Raw genomic sequence first — 19,873 nt, forward strand, 5'->3', positions numbered from 1 at the left:
GGACTACAGGAGCCCACCACCATGCCCAGCTAATTTTTGTGTTTTTAGTAGAGACGGGGTTTCACCATGTTGGCCAGGCTGGTCTCGAACTCCTGACCTCAAGTGATCTGCCTTGGCCTCCCAAAGTGTTGGGATTACAGGTGTGAGCCACTGTGCCCGGCCACCAAGTGTATTACATACATTATATTTCACTACATGCTAAAAACAATCCTATTGCCATATTCATATTCTCGCTTAAAATAGATAAACAGCTTTCCCAGAGACTCAGAGCTGGGATCTGAACACCAGGCCTGTCATACTTCCAAACTTGTGTTCTTTCTGTAATATCAGACTACATGGAATTTTCAGGTACCACACAAGCTCAGCTGGCTTACCACAGAACATAAGGAGAAGGTTGACAATTAAAGAGGGGAGACAGTGGACAGGTAGACAGGTGGGCAGAGCTGGTGGGAGAAAAGCCAAGATCATCTCAACAGCTTCCTTGACCCTTACACATCCTGACTGTCAACCAAATTGCATGTCATCACACTAGGTGAAAACTCCAGCAACTCAATTGTAGGTTACTAGGACACACTAGAGGGAGGACCACTCCTGAGCTAGCATTAGTTGCCATGGCAACCAGAATATATCCAGCAGCCCCTCTGGAGTACCTGGCTTACTCCAACTTTTCACTAACCCTGTTGGGTTTGAACAGACACTGTTATCCAGATTAATGCTGCATAGACTGAGGGGTGCTGCCCACTATTTTAAGAATTAAGGAGGCTGGGCACAGTGGCTTACCCCTGCAATCTTAGCACTTTGGGAGGTCCAGGGAGGATTGGGGATTGCTTGAGCCCAGAACTTTGAGACCAGCCTGGGCAACATAGTGAGACCCTGTCTCTACAGTTTTTTGTTTGTTTGTTTGTTTGAGATGGAGTTTTGCTCTTCTTGCCCAGGCTGGAGTGCAATGGCGTGATCTTGGCTCACTGCAACCTCCACATTCTGGGTACAAGCGATTCTCCTACCTCAGCCTCCCAAGGAGCTGGGATTACAGGCGCCTGCCACCACACCAGGCTAATTTTTTGTATTTTTAGTACAGACGGGGTTTCATCGTGTTGGCCAGGCTGGTCTCCTGACTTCAGGTGATCCACCTGCCTCAGCCTCCCAAAGTGCTGGGATTACGGGCATGAGCCACTATGCCTGGATTTCTAAAGAAAATTGTAAATATTAGCCAGGTGTGGTGATGTGTGCCTGTAGTCCCAGCTACTCAGGAGGCTGAGGTGGGAGGATCATGTGAGCCTAGGAGGTAGAGGCTGCCATGAGCCGTGATTACACCACTGAACTCTAGCCTGTGCAACAGAGTGAGATCCTGTCTCAAAAAAAAAAAAAAAAAAAAGGAGTGTTTTGAGAGCCAGTTCACATCTGACCCAGGAATCTAACTCCACACCTTCCTCTCGTCTTTCCTTCCCATCTTTCCTCTTTATAACTGGTGGTGTTTGTGTCCCACCTATGCTCCTCTGCAGTCACTTTTCCCGTGTGTGCTGTCTGAGCACAACTGCAGGTACCTGTGACTCAGACTCAGGGATTCCTCTCAGCCTATGTGCAACAGGCTTGAAACACAGACCCAATGCCCTCTAGGAGCTGCTTGCTCTCAGTCAATAATGAATGGGAGCTGACATAAATACTCATGCTTCCTTGACCTTCTGGTGGGGCAACACTGAGGTGTATTCGATGTCATCTCCTAGAAATCCGTAAGCCCCAGTTGCCCACAGCAGTAACCTGCACATGAACATAGCCTGTAGTGACTTCCTTCTCTTCCTGACTCACTTTCCCACTCCTATCAGCACTTTCCGGGCACCTGCCAAATAAACCACTCACACCCAAATCCTTGTCTCAAGGTCAGCTTCTGGGGACCCGGCCCAAGACATTCTTCATATGCAAGAAACATGTTTGAGTGAGGGACTGACAGCCCAATTAGCCAAGTCATGATGGGAAAGAGGTCATGGCCACTTGTGTGATTCTGTGTGCAGTGAGCTTAGCTATTTGCACAACAAGCACATGCTGTTCTCAGCCCAGACCCCAAACCACAGATGGGCACCATTTGCTGCACGAGAACATTGTGTGAACAGGTAAAAATGGGTCAGGACAAATCCATCTTTCTTGGCAAACAACTTATTATGTCATTCTTCCTGTGAGGATCAGAAAGATCATTTTCAAGCATGAAGGTTAATACATTCTTTGTCAAAGAATGTATTATCATCTAGAATGTGTCTGTGACAACTTAGGTCCAGCAGCTTGCTAATGTCTATCATCAAATGGCTGATGGAGAGCCAGCATTTGTTCAGCATTTATGATATCTAATGTAAGAGCAGTAACTAATTTAATCCTCACATCAATCTTACAGAGTAGGCACCACTTCTCTCCACAGTTTTCAGCTGAGGAAACAAGCAGAGGGAGGTGAAAAACTCATCCAAACTCACAGAGCTAGGAGGGAAAAGAGGCAGGATACAAACACAGGCAGCCTAGCTGTGAGTCTTCACTCTAAACCATGCTATGGCTCTGCCCATCTGTGGTATGCCTGTGTTGATAAGCCTGTTCTCAAAAGTCTGTTTATTTAACTGCACGCTACAGGATTAAAAGACTATCAAGACTGTGTTGCGAAGCATTCCTTGAAATGTAAGTCAAAGCCCAAATTTAATGTCCTCATCTTCCAAGTTTAAGAAATCTTATTTTGATACTCTAGCAACCCCTAATTAAGACTGAAGCCATCAGCTAAATGAACAGACCATTATGTTGAGATCAGAATAATAGATTTTTGTTTTATTTTATTTTATTTTATTTTATTTTTTGAGATGGAGTTTTGCTCTTGTTGCTCAGGCTGGAGTGCAATAGCGTGATCTTGGCTCTCAGCAACCTCTGCCTCCCGGGTTCAAGCGATTCTCCTGCTTCAGCCTCCCAAGTAGCTGGGATGACAAGTGCATGCCACCATGCTAGCTAATTTTGTATTTTTAGTAGAGATGGGGTTGCATCATGTTTTTGTTGGTCAAGCTGGTCTCAAACTCCTGACCTCAGGTGATCCACCCACCTCGGCCTCCCAAAGTACTGGGATTACAGGCATGAGCCACTGCGCCCAACCAGAATAATAGATTTCAAACTGACAGCTCTTTATTCTTTTCAAAGCACTCTTACTATTCTTTTCCATTTGATCCTCTTAAGGCAAAAGTGATTACCTTTTTTACAAATGAACAAACTAAGATCAGAGAGGACAGGTGACTTGCTCAGTGCCACAGCAAGTTAGAGGTGTGCTTAGGATTGAACTCCAGATCTCAGAATTAGCCCAGTGCTTCTTCCCCTACACCACAGAGAAACATCAGCCAAGGCTGTGTGTATGAATCTGGAGTCAGCATTCTAATTGTTAGATATTATCTTCAATGAAGCAACAGCCATCGTCTACTTCAACTACATACTGCTTCCTTTACTATGGACCCAGTAAGTATCCCACCTTTCTATTTTATGTTAATTTTTAAAATTTAACTTTCTAGAGACAGGGTCTTTGTTGCCCAGGCTGGTGTGCAGTGGTGTGATCATAGCTCACTGCAACCTCAACTCCTGGGCTCAAGGGATCCTCCCTCCTCAACCTCCTGAGTAGCTGGGAGGGACCATAGGCATGCGCCACCATGCCTAGCTAAGTTTTCATTTCTTTTTGTAGAGACAGTGTCTTGCTATGTTGCCCAGGCTAGTCTCAAGTGATCCTCTCACCTTGGACTCCCACAGTGCTGGGATAACAGATATAAGCCACTGAGCCTAGCCCACTTATTATTATTTTTTTTTTTTTGAGAGACAGAGTCTTGCTCTGTTACCTGGACTGGGGTGCAGTGGCACAATCAAAGCTCGTTGTAGCCCTCAACTCCTGGGCTCAAGTGATCCTCTTGTTTCAGCCTCCCAAGTAGTTGAGACTATCCATAGGCACGTGCTGCCATGCCCGGGGTCTCACTTTGTTGCCCAGGCTGCCTACCTCCCTTTTAGATTTGAAGTCCTTTCAGGAGAAAAACTGAGTTTCCTTCCTGAATGTGAATGTTGGGTCCTCCCGAGGATGGCCCCCTACTGTTCTCTGCTTCTATCCTTGGGTTTCATGAGCAAAAACTAGGCCTGGCCCAGCTGTCCCGCTAGGCGGGATTCCTAAAGACCTATCAGGAAACAGACAAGGCAAAGGCAGAAGAAGAAATAAGAAGTGGGACAACTCGCCTCCTCGTCCATTCAAATTCAAAAGGGGTCTCTTCTCTTTGTACAAACCACATAAACCCAGTGCTCATTGCAAAAGAATTCTTATCAATGAGGGTGGCTGGGCTGGGTATCTTGGGGTCTGAGAGTCAGAAGTGAGCCCCGTGGGAGGGCAGTGAATGCAGCTCCTTCTCAGGAGGGTAGCTGCAGAGGCTGGGGCGCTGACGGTAAGGCTGAAGTGTCTCTTTAAGGCTTGAGCTCGCTGATTCTGGGAGCACAGAGCCAGCCTGGGAGAAGGCAGGGGCCTACAGTTTATTTTATTTGACATTTTTCAACGTCAGGACACTTCAGAGCCAAGGAGGAAACGAATCCCATCTGTTCTGAGCCCCCAAGCACAGTTCAAGAGGACAGGCTGGGGAGTGGAGGAAGGGGTGCTGAAGAGAAAAGAAGACTGGAACATCCAGCCACACGCGGAGGGCAGGAAGCAACCTGATGAGGGAGCCAGGGTGTGGCAGAAGTCGCCAAGGAATCCTTCTGTTCGGACACAGGCTTACCGCTCACTCAAGATGGAGCCTGCTGACTCTGTTTAATGCCCTGTGGCCCTTGGCACAGGTTGCAGGACAGCAGTCCTGTCAGGGCTGTGGACCTCACACCTCTATGTAACGTGAAGGGCACCCTCTGGAGTTGTGGGACTTGGCAGTAGTGTTGCTGCGTTGGTCTGCAAGTCCCCATCCATTACTGCCACCCAGCTCAGACACAGCTCACCCATTCACATACACAAAAATGGACACATTGAGAGGGAAACCCACGTTAAGGTAAGGAGCAGATGGAGGGCCCTCTGACCTCCTCCCACCAGGCACGTGTTGCTCCCATACTCAGTGCCTGCCTCCACCTCTGTATGGGTACCCATCCTCTATTCCCCTCCCACACCAATGGATGCCAGGGATGGAAGGACAGATGGCTGTGAAAGTTATCTTCCTATTTAGATTAAATTCCAGACCTTCCTATTTTTAGAAAAACAAATTCCTTTTGTATTTCCAAGTGGTAAAAATGGCCCGAGCTGTCATCTAGGACAGTCAGCAGCCAACTCGAAGTTGTCTGCAGTGTCATGATTTGGATATTACCCTGGCAAGACTCCTTCTAGTGTCAAGCGGGTGATCAGTCTCGGTGCCAAATTTTAAGAGGATCATTGACGTCTTGAGAGCTTCCAGAGGAGGGTGATCAGGACAATGAAAGGTTTGAAAAACTGGGTCATTTAAGAAAGTACTGAAAAAAGCTAGCGACATTTTCTTTTTCTTTTTGGTCTAGAGAATATTTGAGCTATATTAAGAACATGCTGAAATACTTGGATGAAGACTTACACCCTTATTCTATTTTTCCCAGATGACAGAATTTGAATCAATAGGTAGATGTTACAGTGAAGCAGATTTCAGCTGAATATTTAGAGACTTTCTTATAACTTAATTCTATATGATATGGAATAAGCTTCCCATCACTGTGCCTATGCAAGCCAAGGATGAAAGACTGTCTGTCAGGGATACTGTAGATAAGATTATTGTACTAGATAGAAAGATGGGCTAGTTTAAAATTACTGAGAAGCTTTAGAAAAATGTGGCTTTCTGGGTAGCAGAGGTTCTGCATTGGTAAGTCTGAGGTTTAGAATTTGTATTTCTAAGAAAACCCCATCAGCTATAAAACTCTTAGAAGAAAACATAGGGGAAAAGCTGCGTGGCATTAGATTTTGCAGTGATTTCTTAGATATGACACCCAAAGCACAGCCAATACAAGAAAAAATAGATAAACTGAATTTCATCAAAATAAAAAGCTTTTGTGCATCAAAAGATACTTCTACAGAATGAAAAGGAAACCCAACCCACAGGATGAAAAAAAAATCTCCAAATCATATATCTGATACAAGGTTCATATCTAGCATATATAAAGAACTCTTAACACTCAAAAAGAAAATAAACAATACAATTTAAAAATGGGCAAACGACTTGAATAGATATCTCTCTGAAGAAGATATACAAATAGCTAACAAGTACATGAAGATGTTCCATATTACTAATCGCTAGAGAAATCAAAACCACAATGAGATAACCACTTCACCTCCATCAGGATGGGTTTTTTTGTTTTTTTTTTTTTTTTGAGTCAGAGTGTCACCCAGGCTGGAGTGCAGTGGTGTGATCTTGACTCACTGCAACATCCGCCTCCTGGGTTAAGGCAACTCTCCTGCCTCAGCCTCCCGAATAGCTGGTATTACAGGCACACAACACCACGCCAGCTAGTTTTTGTAGTTTTGGTAGAGATGGAGTTTCACCATGTTGGCCGGGCTGGTCTCCAACTCCTGGCCTCAAGTGATCTGCCTGCCTCAGCCTCCCAAAATGCTGGGATTACAGGTGTGAGTCACCGCGCCTGGCCAGGATGGCTATTATAAAAAACAAACAAAACAGAAAATAGTAAATGTTGGGGAGAATGTGGAGAAATTAGAACCCTCATTCATTGCTGGTAGAAATGTCAAATGGTGCAGCCATTGTGGAAAACGGTATGGTGGTTCCTCAAAACAAAAAACAAAAAACAAAAAACGAACGAAGAAACCAAACACATAGAATTACCATATGATCCAGCAATTCCATTTCCAGGTATATACCCAAAAAGAACTGAAAGCAGGGACTTGAATAATATTTGGACACCAATGTTCAGAGCAACATTCTTCACAATAGCCGAAAGGTGGTAACAACCCATGAACAGATGAATGGGTGGACAAAACGTGGTGTATACATACAATAGAATAGAGTTCAACCTGAAAAAAGAATGAAATTCTAATGCTACAACATAAATGCTCCCTGATGACATTATGCTAAGTGAATAAGCCGGTCATTAAACAACAACAACAACAACAAAGACTGCACGATTCCACTTAGATGGATTACCTGGAGTAGTCAAATTCATAGAGAGAAAAAGTAGAATGGTGGCTGCCAGGAGCTGAAGGGAGGAGGAAAGGGAAGCTACTGTTTAATGGGTACAGAGTTTCTCTTTGGGGAGAAGACAGAGTTCTGGAGATGGACGTGATGATGGTTACACAGCAATGTGAATGTACTGCATGCCACTGAACTGTATACTTTAAAATAGTTAACATAAAATGGTAAATTTTATGTTATATGTATATTACCATGATTTTAAAAAATAAATCCTTTTCTAAAAAACATGTATGATTATTCTGGCAGCAGCATCAGAGTCACTTTCTTCCTTCTAGTTTGCTGACTTCAGTTGGAAGAATTTGCCTTCTTTGATTTGCTGACTAATGACCCTGAAAGGGGCCTGGTCACTGGAGGGAGTAGGGAGAGCTGACTTGAGACTGAACAGGGGCTTGGGAAGAACCCTTAAATGGATGATCCCCCCGCAGATAAACAGAGTGTGGAGAAAGCGCCAGAATTACTGTCATCTTTTATGGCTCGCTCGGATAGCTTGGAGCCGATTATGTCACCCAGTGGGGAGAGATCAGTTATTCTGCTGGCCCAGTGCTGGGAGCTCTTGGGAGATAGAAAAGTAAATTGCAGCAGGCTGAGGCTGACGGGTGGGAAGGGGTGTCACAGCATGGCTGAGGAGGGAAGCGCTGAAACTATCCCTACAGGGAATAGTCCTATCCCTTTTATGACTAGAGAAACAGTTTTTTAAGAAATAGGACATTTTCTAAATTATAACATCTAGATGGAAACCACAGTGGGCATGAGAAGACCAACAGGAGGCTGAGCAAGGACAGCTCAGGTTTGCATGTTCACTTAAAGAGTCGCTGGAATCCAGGTTGCCTTGTTACTAATTAAAACGACAACACCACTTAACCATGAAAACATATAATTGAGGAGTGACTGTTTACATTAAATTACTGGGATTATAAGTTGATTCCCTTCAACTCTGACTTCTCAGATGGCCATGTTTACAGTCCTGGCAGGGAAGTTAACAAACTCGTGTTAAGGGTTACTGCTAACTGAAGGTTGACCATAAAAAATGCATGTGAAATGATCTTGTAAACTAGCATCACAGTTTACAGTGAGGTCCGCTTTATGGATATTGTCATGCCAACAATTGATTCTGCGTTCCCCATGCAAACTCCAGGCTTCCCTGGGCCTATAGCTGGGGGCTGTGCAGGGAAGGCAAGTTCTTATCCATGCTAGTCTCGGTGAACTCTAATTTTAAAAAAATGGATTCGGGAGCACACATACTGTCCAGAGGAAAGAGGGTAAAACAAGGATGTTAGAGGGGGGATAAAGAGGGTCTTTCCTACCCTTTCCCCCTGCATTCCATGCCCCCACACCCTATTATCTATGCCCCTGGGACTGACCAGTTGCTACTAGATCTGTCTTCGCTGCTGATTCTGAGTGAGTGGGACTCTGGTCAGACTACACAAAGCTGATGGTAAGAATCGTGTCTCTCCATCAGTCTGGCACTCTAATAACAAAAATAATAATAGCAGCAAAAATAATAGCTATCATTTAGTGAGCATTTACAATAAGCCAGGAATTATTCTAAGTACTTTACATATATTAACCCATTGAATCCTCATCATAGCCCTGAAATAAGTTCTACTATTATCTGCATTTGACAGACAGACAAATGAAAGAATGCCTGGGGAGGTTAACTAGTTTGCTCAAGCTCATACAGCTAGTTAAGAGCCGGAAGTCCTGCCACCTTCCTCAGACTGGGATGTCTCCAAGCAGGGGTCCTGTACCTTCCAACACTTGGGGTATTTTCTGCCATGGCCATCAGGTGGGTTGGTGGGGTGAAGGGCTCTCAGAGGGGTTTCGTTTCCATCAGTTTGGGAGCTGTACTGGGCAGGGGTCCCGTCACCTCCATCAGTCTGGGAGCTGTGCTGGGCAGGGGTCCTGTCACTTCACCTGTCTGGAAGCTCCCTAGGGTCTGGGGCTATGGTCTTTCTAACACATGGGGGACTTTCTAAAGACTCAGCCCCACAGGGCTTGTGCCACCCTCTGCACCTTCCTGGGATTCTCAGAGGAGGGTAGCAACCTGACACTTCCTCAGGCAGTGCCTGGCAGCTTCCTAGGGCAGAGGCTGTGTGGAGCAGCTCCTCACACACTTTGGCTCTCCTTCCTGTCCAGCACAGGCCTCTGACCACAGAAGGAGCTCAGGACCTGTGCACTGCATGGCTTTTCTCTGGTCTCAGCTCCAGGCTGGCGGATCTGAGCATGAGCGTGAGGTTGGGCTGGCCCCTGGGATTTAGCAGGCAGTAAACAACTCCATTCATGCGTCAGTTGTTTTGCTCCAGAGCAGCCTCATCAGCTGGACAGGCCCTAACCAGATCCCTCCAAGTTTCTCCGCAAGGGTGGAGATGGGGGTGGGGAACAGTGGATGGCCTGGAGCTTGGCTCTCGTCTTTTCCGAGGAGAGGCTACTTTCCACTCCCTTGAAGTCTGAGATTTTTATTGGGGAGAGGCAGGCCCTGGCAGTAAGATATTAAGTCCCTGAGAAGGAAGGGAAGAGGTACTGCTGCTACTTGTATGGCCCCTTGGCGGAGGAGGGCACCAGCAAACCAAGAAGGGAGAGTGGAAGGCAGTCAGCTGAGAGGTGCTCCAGAGAAGCTTCCAGAACCACTGCCTCTCTCCGGTCTCCAGGCTTGGAAGAGTGGGCCAGGATCCCCCTAAGCCCCCAGCACTTCATTCTTCCTATCCTCTCTTCTATCCTCCCAGACTAGGAGAGGACAGCAAGAATGAAGTGCTAGGAGCTTGAGGTCCTGGCCAACTCTTCCAAGGTTGGAAGGCACAGGCACAACTCTGTCAATTAAGGCAGAAAAAGAAAGAAGATGAGGGTCCCTGCAGGGCAAAAGGCAGGAAAGAAGGGTTTGACATGCTGGGTAGGGATTAGGAAGTTGCATGATTGGTAGAAGGTTTGCAGAGGAAGAAACCCAAGGAGCAGAGACTGAGGACCACAGGGGTCGGATACGGAACTGAGGAGTTAGGAACTCCTGGCAAAGGAAGTGGAGTTACTGCTGCTACTCTCTGTTTGACTAGCGATTTCACCTACATGCTCTCATTTTCTCTTCTTAGGTAGATAGATATGATGTTAATATACTTTTTTTTTTTTTTTTGCAAATGGGAAAGCAGATTTAGTTGTCCAGGGTCTACACAGAGTTCGCATAAGAGCTGGGAATAAAACGCTTTTCCAAGGCTCTTTGAGCCAGTTTCTTGAGGGCAAAGAGCCAGGGAGGAGGATGACAGAATGACAGCCACAGAGACCAATGAGAGGGAGGCGCCTTCATTGACCAATCAGCTCCTTGGATGTAGGCCCTGCCCACACCACACCCAAGTCTAGAATAAACCACATCGAATTTCAGAGGCAATAACAAAGTGTACACATCACACTTTTGTGTGCTTTCGTCGCAACACAGCAAACCAAAACCCCTGTTTTGGGTTCCACTCCACGTTTAAGGCATCCCATCCCAGTGGTCTTTCCACCATCCTCCCCGCGCCATCCAAGAAGGCCCTGCGCTTACCCGGTAGTGATGTCGTCGTCTTCCGTCATGGTCTTGCCCATGAGGTCACTGTCGCTCATGTAGCCGGACTTGAGGTCCACCTCATCTGAGTCCAGGGACTCGACCAGCTCCAGGCGGGAGATGTGGCTGAGCTTGCTGGGGCTGCGCATGGGCATGGTGTGGGAGTAGTGGGCCCGCTCCCCGTGCATGTACCAGGCGGGCGTCCCCTCGGAGCGGCAGCTCCCACCCACAGAAGGTGCATCACCAGCCTGCAGCCGCGGACTGGACTGGCCGTAGCGCCATGAGAGAGGGGACGAGCGGTTGGAGAGGCTGGACACGCTGCGTGGGTTGGCGTCATCGCTGTCATAGCAGGTCGTCTCCAGGGAGCTGGGCGGAGAGCAGAAGGCACTACTTAGTCCTTGGTACGGCCGCTGTGTGCTCTGTCCCCTCACACGCACCCCAGCAATGCCTCCCCTCCACCTACAGGCCCTCTCACCTCCTCCCCACCTGCCCAAGCTCCACCTCCTCCATGAGGCCTCTGATTGTGTGTTACCTTTGTAATAAGTTATCTGTTTGACAAAGGAAATGATCTTAAGTGGCTAGGGAAGCAATCCTGTATACTGTTAAGAGCCTAGATTGTATAATATGACCTGGGTTTGAATTCTTTTTTGCTATTTGTTAGTAAGTGAGCTCAAGGAAAGTAATTAACTGAAGCTTCAGTTTCCCCATCTGTACAATGAGGATAACGGCATAACAGCTACCTTACAGAGTTGTAAGGATCACATATGTACAGATGGAACACAGTGCCTGGTATATGGAAGGGGGCAACAGATCTAGGGGCAAGTGGGAGAGACTGGTCACTTAAGCTTAGAAGGCCTTGATCATTTTGTTAAGGACGTGTCCATCATCTCTTTTCTATTAATTAGCCGAGGGCTAGCTGATTCCCAAACATCAGATATAGGAAAGCTGAAGTAGAGTGCAGAGGATAGGAAAAGTTTTGGGAATCTTGGCTGTATGGCAGGTCCCCAGTAAGACTGGTCCAAGCCACAGGCCTAGGGCAGCAGGGGAAGTAAAGCCTCCCCAGAGAATAGGGCAGCCTTATCTGGACAAAGAGAGGACACAGGGAACCCGACATGTGGGTGAAGCCGAATGTCCAGTCTCAAGCCTCAGGCCCTGCTAGACTAGGCCAATGGAGCAATGCCCAGGTTAGTGCTGGATGACCTGAGACTAGGGGAGCCTGGGGGCCTAGGGAAGGAGATAGGGTCAGGGGGGCTGCAGAGAGGAAATACAACTGGAATCTGAAGGGGTGGCTTGCACTTGGGTTCAGGCTGAGCCCCATAATTCCACCTAGCCTAGCAGTGGGGTCAGCCTAAATCAGCCTTAGGCAGGGTCTCCATAACTTGTCCTAACTTAAGCCAGACAGGACTAAGTAAGTGAAACGGGGTTTGGTGGCCAAGAAAGCTGGGGCAACTGAGGCAATCTGTGGCTGGACATGAGTTGTCTGAACCCAAGTGATCATTGGTCTGTGAACACATCCATTGCTTAGCCACTTTGGGGCTGGAATGGGAGTGGGACATTGATTTTTCCATACTGATTTCTATCAAGTTTCTTGAAAAAAAGAAAAATTTCCAAAGTTGTCTCTATTGGACCTGAAAAAATATGGTCTTATTTTCTGATCAGCAGCACTTGGGGGATCCAAACGCTCTTGAAACTGAGTGTGCTGGGGTCCTGGCAGTAGTCCTGTGGGCAAGATGGCGGAGGCTCTGGCCAGGCAGGGCAATCAGTGGTGGCTGCTTCTGAACCTCTTCCTGACCGGGTCCATGCCCAGCTGCTCCCCTCCTGGCCCTGCCAACTCTTTTTACTTATTTATTTATTTTTGACAGGGTCTCACTCTGTTGCCTAGGCTGGAGTGTAGTGGTACAAACACGGCTCACTGCAGCCTTGACCTCCTGAGCTCAAGTGACCCTCCTGCCTCAGTCCCAAAGTAGCAGGGATGACAGGCACACATGAGCACATCCTGCTAATTTTTGTATTTTTTATAGAGATGGAATTTTGCCATGTTGTCCAGGCTGGTCTCGAACTCCTGAACTCAAGCAATTCTCCTACCTTGGCCTCCCACAGTGCTAGGTTTACTGGCGTGAGCCACTGCCCCTTGCTTCTGGCAGCCCTTTAGGAACCCCTTTGTGTTCTGCAGCTCTGCCTTGTACAGTGTCTTGTTTCGGCTTCTAATTACCGTGGATCTAGACATCACATCTCCTTGGACAGAAACGGACATTCCCCAAAGCCAGAGAGTGTGGTGATGGTGTGACTTTGCCTGCCTTGCTCACTCACGACTGTATTTCAGCACTTTGCATGGCGCCTGGCCTGCAGCTGGTGCTGAAGAATGAATCAAAGGGGAGCAAACCCACGATGGATGTGTAAATAAAAAGCAAGGAAGTTCTCATCAGAAAACTCAGGCCAGGGCCCTATGCAGTAAGTGCTTGATAAAAGCAAGCTGACCTTGACCACGGGATGAGACATGGGAGGAAGAGGATGATGCTAACCATACTGAGAGGGTGGCGGAGATCTCCAGGGGAGCTGGTTTGGGTAGTTAGCCTTCACCATGGTTATACACTGGTGTGGGAGTGAGGGCTGCACTTAGCATTTGTGTTCCTCAATTCTATTCCTGGCCTGCCCCTGTTTAGTTCTTTGTACTAAAAGTCCTCTTCCCCTATTCCACAGCTCTCTCTCTTTTTTTTCAATTCCCCCAAACACATCTCTAGACATCTCTAGACCTAAGCTGGTGAGGAGGATTCTAGCTCAGATCCTCAGTTCTTGAATTCCAGCCTGCACCCACCCTTCAGGCTTGCCTCTCTCTGGGGAGAACACAGTTTCATTTCCTCTCCAGCCACAGTCTGACCCAGACTTTCCTTGCTGGGGGAAATGAACCAGTAGAAATAGAGGAAGCAGCACAGGAGTAAAGGCTTCTGAAGAGGAATGGAATCTAGTTATCCTGGGAGTTCCTGGGTGAAAACAGCCTTGCAGGAAGCACACACTAGACTATAAGCTCTGAGGATAAAGCTTGTGTGTGTTCTGGGGAGCCAGTGCCCAGCGCTGCACCTGGCACACAGCTGGCATGGGCTCTGAGCATGCTGAGTACAGAACCCACCCTCATCAGCCAGTGTGACTCTGGCAGGTGCCTCCCTGCCCCCAGCCTCATTCTCTAACCCAGGGACTAAGGGAAGGGCTCATTGATAGAAAGCACTTTAAAAAGTAAAAGAGCCGGCCGGGCGCGGTGGCTCAAGCCTGTAATCCTAGCACTTTGGGAGGCTGAGACGGGCGGATCACGAGGTCAGGAGATTGAGGCCATCCCAGCTAACCCGGTGAAACCCCGTCTCTACTAAAAAATACACACACAAAAAAAACTAGCCAGGCGAGGTGGCAGGCGCCTGTAGTCCCAGCTACTCAGGAGGCTGAGGCAGGAGAATGGCGTAAACCCAGGAGGCGGAGCTTGCAGTGAGCTGAGATCCGGCCACTGCACTCCAGGCTGGGCGACAGAGCGAGACTCCGTCTCAAAAAAAAAAAAAAAAAAAAAAGTAAAAGAGCCGGTCGGGCGCGGTGGCTCATGCCTGTAATCCCAGTACTTTGGGAGGCTGAGGCAGGTGGATCACCTGAGGTCAGGAGTTCGAGACCAGCCTGGCCAACATGGTGAAACCCCGTCTCTACTAAAAATACAAAAATTAGCCAGGCATGGTGGCACGTGCCTGTAGTCCTAGCTACTTGGGAGGCTGAGGCAGAAGAATCGCTTGAACCTGGGAGACAGAGATTGCATTGAGCTGAGATCACGCCAAGGCACGCCAGCCTGGGAGACAGAGACTCTGTCTCAAAAAAAAAAAAAAAAAAAAAGAGCCATAAAAAGTCAGGGAATCATTGTTTTGGCCATCAGTGTGGAACACGAATAATATAAACCAAAGTCTAAGAGAGGAAGTGGCTCTAGGTCCACAGTAAACAGAAAAACCAGCTCCGGGGCTCTTGGTTCCTTTCCTATAAAGGGAGGCAGAAGCCAGAGGCCTTACACTCTCCCCCTAAACCAGTCAGCATTATGCAAAAGGCTTGATTTAAGCCTCCCCTTTCCCACTAGAAGCAGAAAACAAATAGCGCCTGCCGAGGATCAAGCTGTCCGGCTTAACGGAGGGGCTGGGGGCTGGCTGCTCTGAGTCAGTGGCACCAGGAGGCTGGAGCTGCTACTTCTGTCCCACTCCTGTGAGTGAGTCATTTGGGGTGTGACCCTCTCAGCAACTAAGCACTTTCTGGCTTCTTTGGCATGAGGCTGGTGGGTGACTTGGTGCTGAGAGATGTTCCAACAATTTCCTTGGATGGGGAAAGGCAGATGTCCAAGATTTCATCCGCTGGGTCCTAAACTGATAAGCCAAGCTCTGCCAGACCCCTGTTTCACTTGGGTTCCTGCTGGACGCTTAGGGCTATGAGGGATGGCAGCAGGGGACAGATGTAAGGGGGTCCTGGAGCCCCCACTATCCACCTTTTTCCAGGACTTCCTTGGTCACCTCCCTTTCAGTAGTCAGGGATCTGCTGGCCTGAGAAGAGGTAATCCCCAGAGAGTTTTGATTTATCTTATCATTGAAAATATTCGAGATGTCTGGGAGTAAAGGGCTGAGTGTCCAAGATGAGGGCATGGGCTGGGGATAGGGGGAGGAGTAGTACAAGGAAGGAGAAGGAGAAGAGTCTTCTAAGCAGGAAGAACTAGAGCCGATGGCTGAAAACTACTGAAGACTAAATGCAGTTCCACATCAGAGTCACTGCAATCCCACAATGCACTGGGGTGACTGAAAGGCAGTGAGTTGGCCGGGTGTGGTGGCTCACACCTGTAATCCCAGCACGTTGGGAGGCCAAGGTAGGTGGATCACTTGAGGCCAGGAGTTGGAGACTGGCCTGGCCAACATGGTGAAACCCGATCTCTATGAAAAATACAAAAATTAGCTGGGCGTGATGGCACACAGCTGTAATCCCAGCTACTCAGGAGGCTGAGGCAGTGGGCGACAGAGTAAGACTCTATCTTTAAAAATAGTAATAAAATAAAATAAAATAAAAAGCCCATGTTAAAAATAAAAAAAGGAAGGTAATGAGTTCTTTGTCATTGGTGGTATGTAAATATGTCCATGGGTGTGGTCCCATCCTCAGAATCCCAAATGGCCACACCCTGGGTTAAAAAAGTCCTTTACCACTGCCCCTGTGTCCCAACTTTGCTCTCAATTTTCCGGCCCCAGGAGTTGGAGAGGAGTCTACTTCCAGTCTAACTGGGGAGGCTTCCTAGCCCTCACACAGCCTTCCTGCCCCACACCCCCCATGATTTCCCAATCTGGTTGTCTGTTCTCCCTCCCTCTGTCCCCAGAGCTTAGCCCAGCCCTCTGCCCCACTTGGAGCTGACAGCATGAGCTCATCTGGGCAGTCCAAGGAGCCAGCAAGGGAAATTCTGAGTCACAGCAGAGCCTGTGGCCAGGACTTTGCTCCAGAGAGAGGTGCCGTGGGAGGGCTAGTGCCCCATGCAGCTGGAGGCTATGAGGTCTCTGCAGGCAGTGGGCTAGGGGGACACACCTAACAGGGCAAGGAGCTGGGTGACACTGTGTGGGCCTCGTTGAGCACTCAAGCCTCCCTCAGTGGCTGGTAGAAGAGGCCAGGGGCCACCTAATTGACACAAGAGTGAAAAGATCCAGGTGTTGAGAAGGGAACTGATTCTAGAACCCTAGTTTGATGGAGACTCAGGAACAGGAAGAGAGCATGTAGTAAACCTTCTCTTGACAGACTGAGGAGACAGAGGTCCAACGAAGGAGATTGACTATCAGAGATCACACATTGAGCTGTGTAATGGCTCCCACTTCCTGGCTCCTAGACTAGTGATTTTCAAGCTGATTTGCTGAAATGAAATGAAAAGCTCAGGCACAAGCAGATGGAAGACAAAGCCAAGCTTCTCTTGTTGAGATAAATGGATTTCCTCCTCCTTCCGCAGTGGCTCCACGCATCAGGCCACCTGGCTGACCTGACAGAGGTGTGGAGGGACCCGGGGGCCCTGCCCTCTAGAATGAGGTGGAGAGCCAGGAAGGCAGAGGGCATGACCGTCTCCGCAGCTCGAGCTTACCTGTGAGTCACCTGGGAACCCCGCAGGCTGGACATGGTCTCTTCCAGGTTTTGTCGGAGATCCAGGACATTCTGCACTGTCCTCTTTCTCTGGGACTCTGGGTCTGGGAGGGAGAGAAGGAAGAGCTGGGTGAGTGAAGAGGACTTAGTGCTGGGATCCTGGGGGTCAGGAAGTGGAGATTGACAGTGTCCCCAGGAGGCTAGTCCCTGGGCCATGATAGTCACCTCCCTCCTCCCTTTCCCAAAGACGACCAACAGAATGGGCCCTCTCAAAGGCCCTGGGCACGTGCCCTTGAGCCCTCTGAACCCCAGACCCTGGCAGGGGGTACAGGCATGGGTTTCTGTGTCTGTGCACTGCTTTCAGAGCCCCCAGGTAACTGCCTCTGCCTCTGGCTTTGTTTTGGGGAGGCCCTGCTTCTCACAGCAGAGGTCTCGAGCAAGATTTCTCATGGTTGAGATAAGCTAGAACATCTGCCTGAAACCGCCTTTCCAGGGTCGTGCTGGTAAATGTTTAACAACTGACTCTCGGAGAAAGGGGACACTGATGTATAGTGTTTGCCAATGTCCATGGTATAAAGCCTCCTATCATGGCCACTTTCAGTCCACCAATCTGATGTCACTGACCACAGTGTTAGGAAGAGGTGCTAACAATCGGCTCTGGGGAACCAGTACAAGCTGGCTTCGGCACACCTAAGCCCAGGCATGGACTGGTAATATCTGGGGTTGCTCTATGGGGTCCCGGGAAGTTAGTTCAGATATAGCCTCCTAAAGGCCAGGTGGCTGGTGGGAGGTAGGAGGGATGAGCAGTCATTTTCTGGAGCTTGAACTGAGCTCTGGGCAGTCCTCACACAAGTGGTGCAATCCCGAGTGAGGAGGATGCACGGGTGTGACCCAATCCTCAGAATCCCAGATGACCAAGAGCCATTTTATTCAACCCTGCTGTCCAGATATTAGTCTGGACAGATGAGAATCTACAACAGCAAACAGAGTGAAAATAACATCCAAATGACTGAGAGGTGCTTGAGCATGAAGGAACTCAGAGAATGTTCTCCTTCCTTCCTTCAGGCCATCCAGTGAATCTTTATCAAGCACTTACTTCATATCAGGCACCACCCTGGGCCTGAAGACAGTATGATGAAGAGAAGCTGGCTCTGCCCCATGGCTTATCTTTCATTTTCGGACCTAAAGTCATGAATGGAACCAAGTCCCCCAGTACCTCCCTAAAAGACAATCTGCAGGAGAGAGTAAGGGAGTGACAGAAAGATGATGGCAAAACAACAGAGAAAACCCCAGAACTCTGGCTCTCCAGGCTACTCCCTTTTCTCCTCCATCCCCAAGCCTTCTGTCGCTGCTGCAGAGGCCAAACGCCCCCTCAAGTCCCTCCTCAGCCCACAGACTCCGCAGGAGTGTAAGGTTCTTTTAGCTGCCAGAGGGAACATTTCTGAATCTCTTTAAGAGGTTTTATTCTCCCAAGACTAAACTCAGGCCGGCTGGCAGGCGGCTTGACTGTCTTGTCAGGGAGGGGAGGTTGGGTGGAGTGGGCAGGGAGCCTGCGTTGCCCTCTCCAGAGGCTTTTGGGCACCTTTTCTGAAAACTAGCTCCACACCCAAGCCCAGCCATCCCTCCTTTCCCCTCCCAGGGAGAGCTTCTCCACTCCCACCATCCTCTCATGGTCAGCACCATGAATCCAGGCCTCCATGCTGGTGGCAAGGATCAGGGACAAATGGCAGGCCACCATGCCAGTGGCCTAAGCTCTATCTCCAGTCCTGGCATCACTTCTGTGGCCGCCAATGCCTATTTATCCTGGCAAGTGTCACCTTGTAAGCTGCTCCATGGCTTTAATTGATGGCTTGGCGTGAAACACAGACAGGGTCAATTTTTTAGACTCGCCAAGAAATAAAATTGAGTTCTGAAATGCCTATGTGGGGACTAAGAACATGGTGCCAAGGTGTGGGTTACTGGCCCAGGGTGATGCTTTTTATGGGCTTGGCAGAGATGAGGGACAGGCACACACATCTCCAAGGGGTGTGTATTCTCAAAGAGGAAGGTGATGAAGAGTTACTCAGAGACTTCTGTGTGTGCCAGATCCTTTGCATGCATTATCTACTTGAATTCTTGCAACATTTCTGGGAGATTTGTGCTACTGCCCCATTTAACAGATGAGAAAACTGAGACTCAGACAGAACAAGTAAACTGCCCAAGGTCACACACCTAGCCTGTAGCACAAGGCAGAGTTGAGCCCAGGAAGAAACTCATACTTGTTTTGACATATCACAGGGCATCTCTGCACTAGTAGCATCAAGCATGGAGACTGTTGTATACAAGGTCCTTAGGTCTCAAGCAGTGGCTCATGCCTGTAATCCCAGCACTGTGGGATGCCGAGGCCAGAGGATTGCTTCAGGCCAGGAGTTTGAGATCAGCCTGGGCAACACAGGAAGACCTTGTCTCTACTAAAAAAAAAAAAAAAAATTGGCCAGGTGGTTTATGCCTGTAATACTAGCTATTTGGGAGGCTGAGGCAGGAAAATCACTTGAGCCCAAGAGTTCAATGCTGTAATGAACTATGATCACACCACTGTACTCCAGCCTGGGCAATAGAGTGAGACTCAGTTTCAAAAACAACAACAACAACAACAAAAAAAAACGAAGAAGATGCTTAGTGAACATTTCAAGAATGGATGCTACCACAGTTTTTTTTTAATTTCCAAAAACCCATGAAAAAAAGTAAAGGGATACATACATGTCACATTAGGAAAATGTCTTTTTTTTTTTTAAAGGAAAAATGTTTAAACCACATAGTAGCCTCAGGAGAGTCACGCTGCATTGCCTAATGCCCCAGATGCTCCAGATGGGAGTCATAGACATCTAGGTCACAGGTTTGACTCTCTTTCTCCATATCTCTTTCATCAAAGACCTCTATGCTAGCCCTCTTCCTCAATTCCACATTAGCAGAGTGTGGTGGGACTACCTCAGAGTCTCCCAGGCTCGCCAAACCGCAAGGGTCCTCAAAGTCGCTCAATCCTGCTGTCTCTGGAGAGCTGGGAGGCTGAGGTCCA

General features: G+C 48.3%; 1 protein-coding gene across 1 annotated transcript in view; it reads right to left on the reverse strand.

The window, feature by feature from the left end:
* NAV1 (neuron navigator 1) overlaps positions 1–19,873 on the reverse strand; it is a 174,729-nt gene that overhangs the window by 95,945 nt on the left and 58,911 nt on the right. Inside the window, exons 2-3 of the mRNA XM_025370894.1 lie at positions 16,820–16,922; positions 10,708–11,073 (exon numbers count right to left, since the gene is read on the reverse strand). Of these exons, the coding sequence (XP_025226679.1) occupies positions 10,708–11,073; positions 16,820–16,922 (469 nt within the window). The remainder of the gene's footprint in view (positions 1–10,707; positions 11,074–16,819; positions 16,923–19,873) is intronic.

The sequence above is a fragment of the Theropithecus gelada genome, chromosome 1 (genome assembly GCF_003255815.1).
Source record: "Theropithecus gelada isolate Dixy chromosome 1, Tgel_1.0, whole genome shotgun sequence".
Taxonomy (NCBI): domain Eukaryota; kingdom Metazoa; phylum Chordata; class Mammalia; order Primates; family Cercopithecidae; genus Theropithecus; species Theropithecus gelada.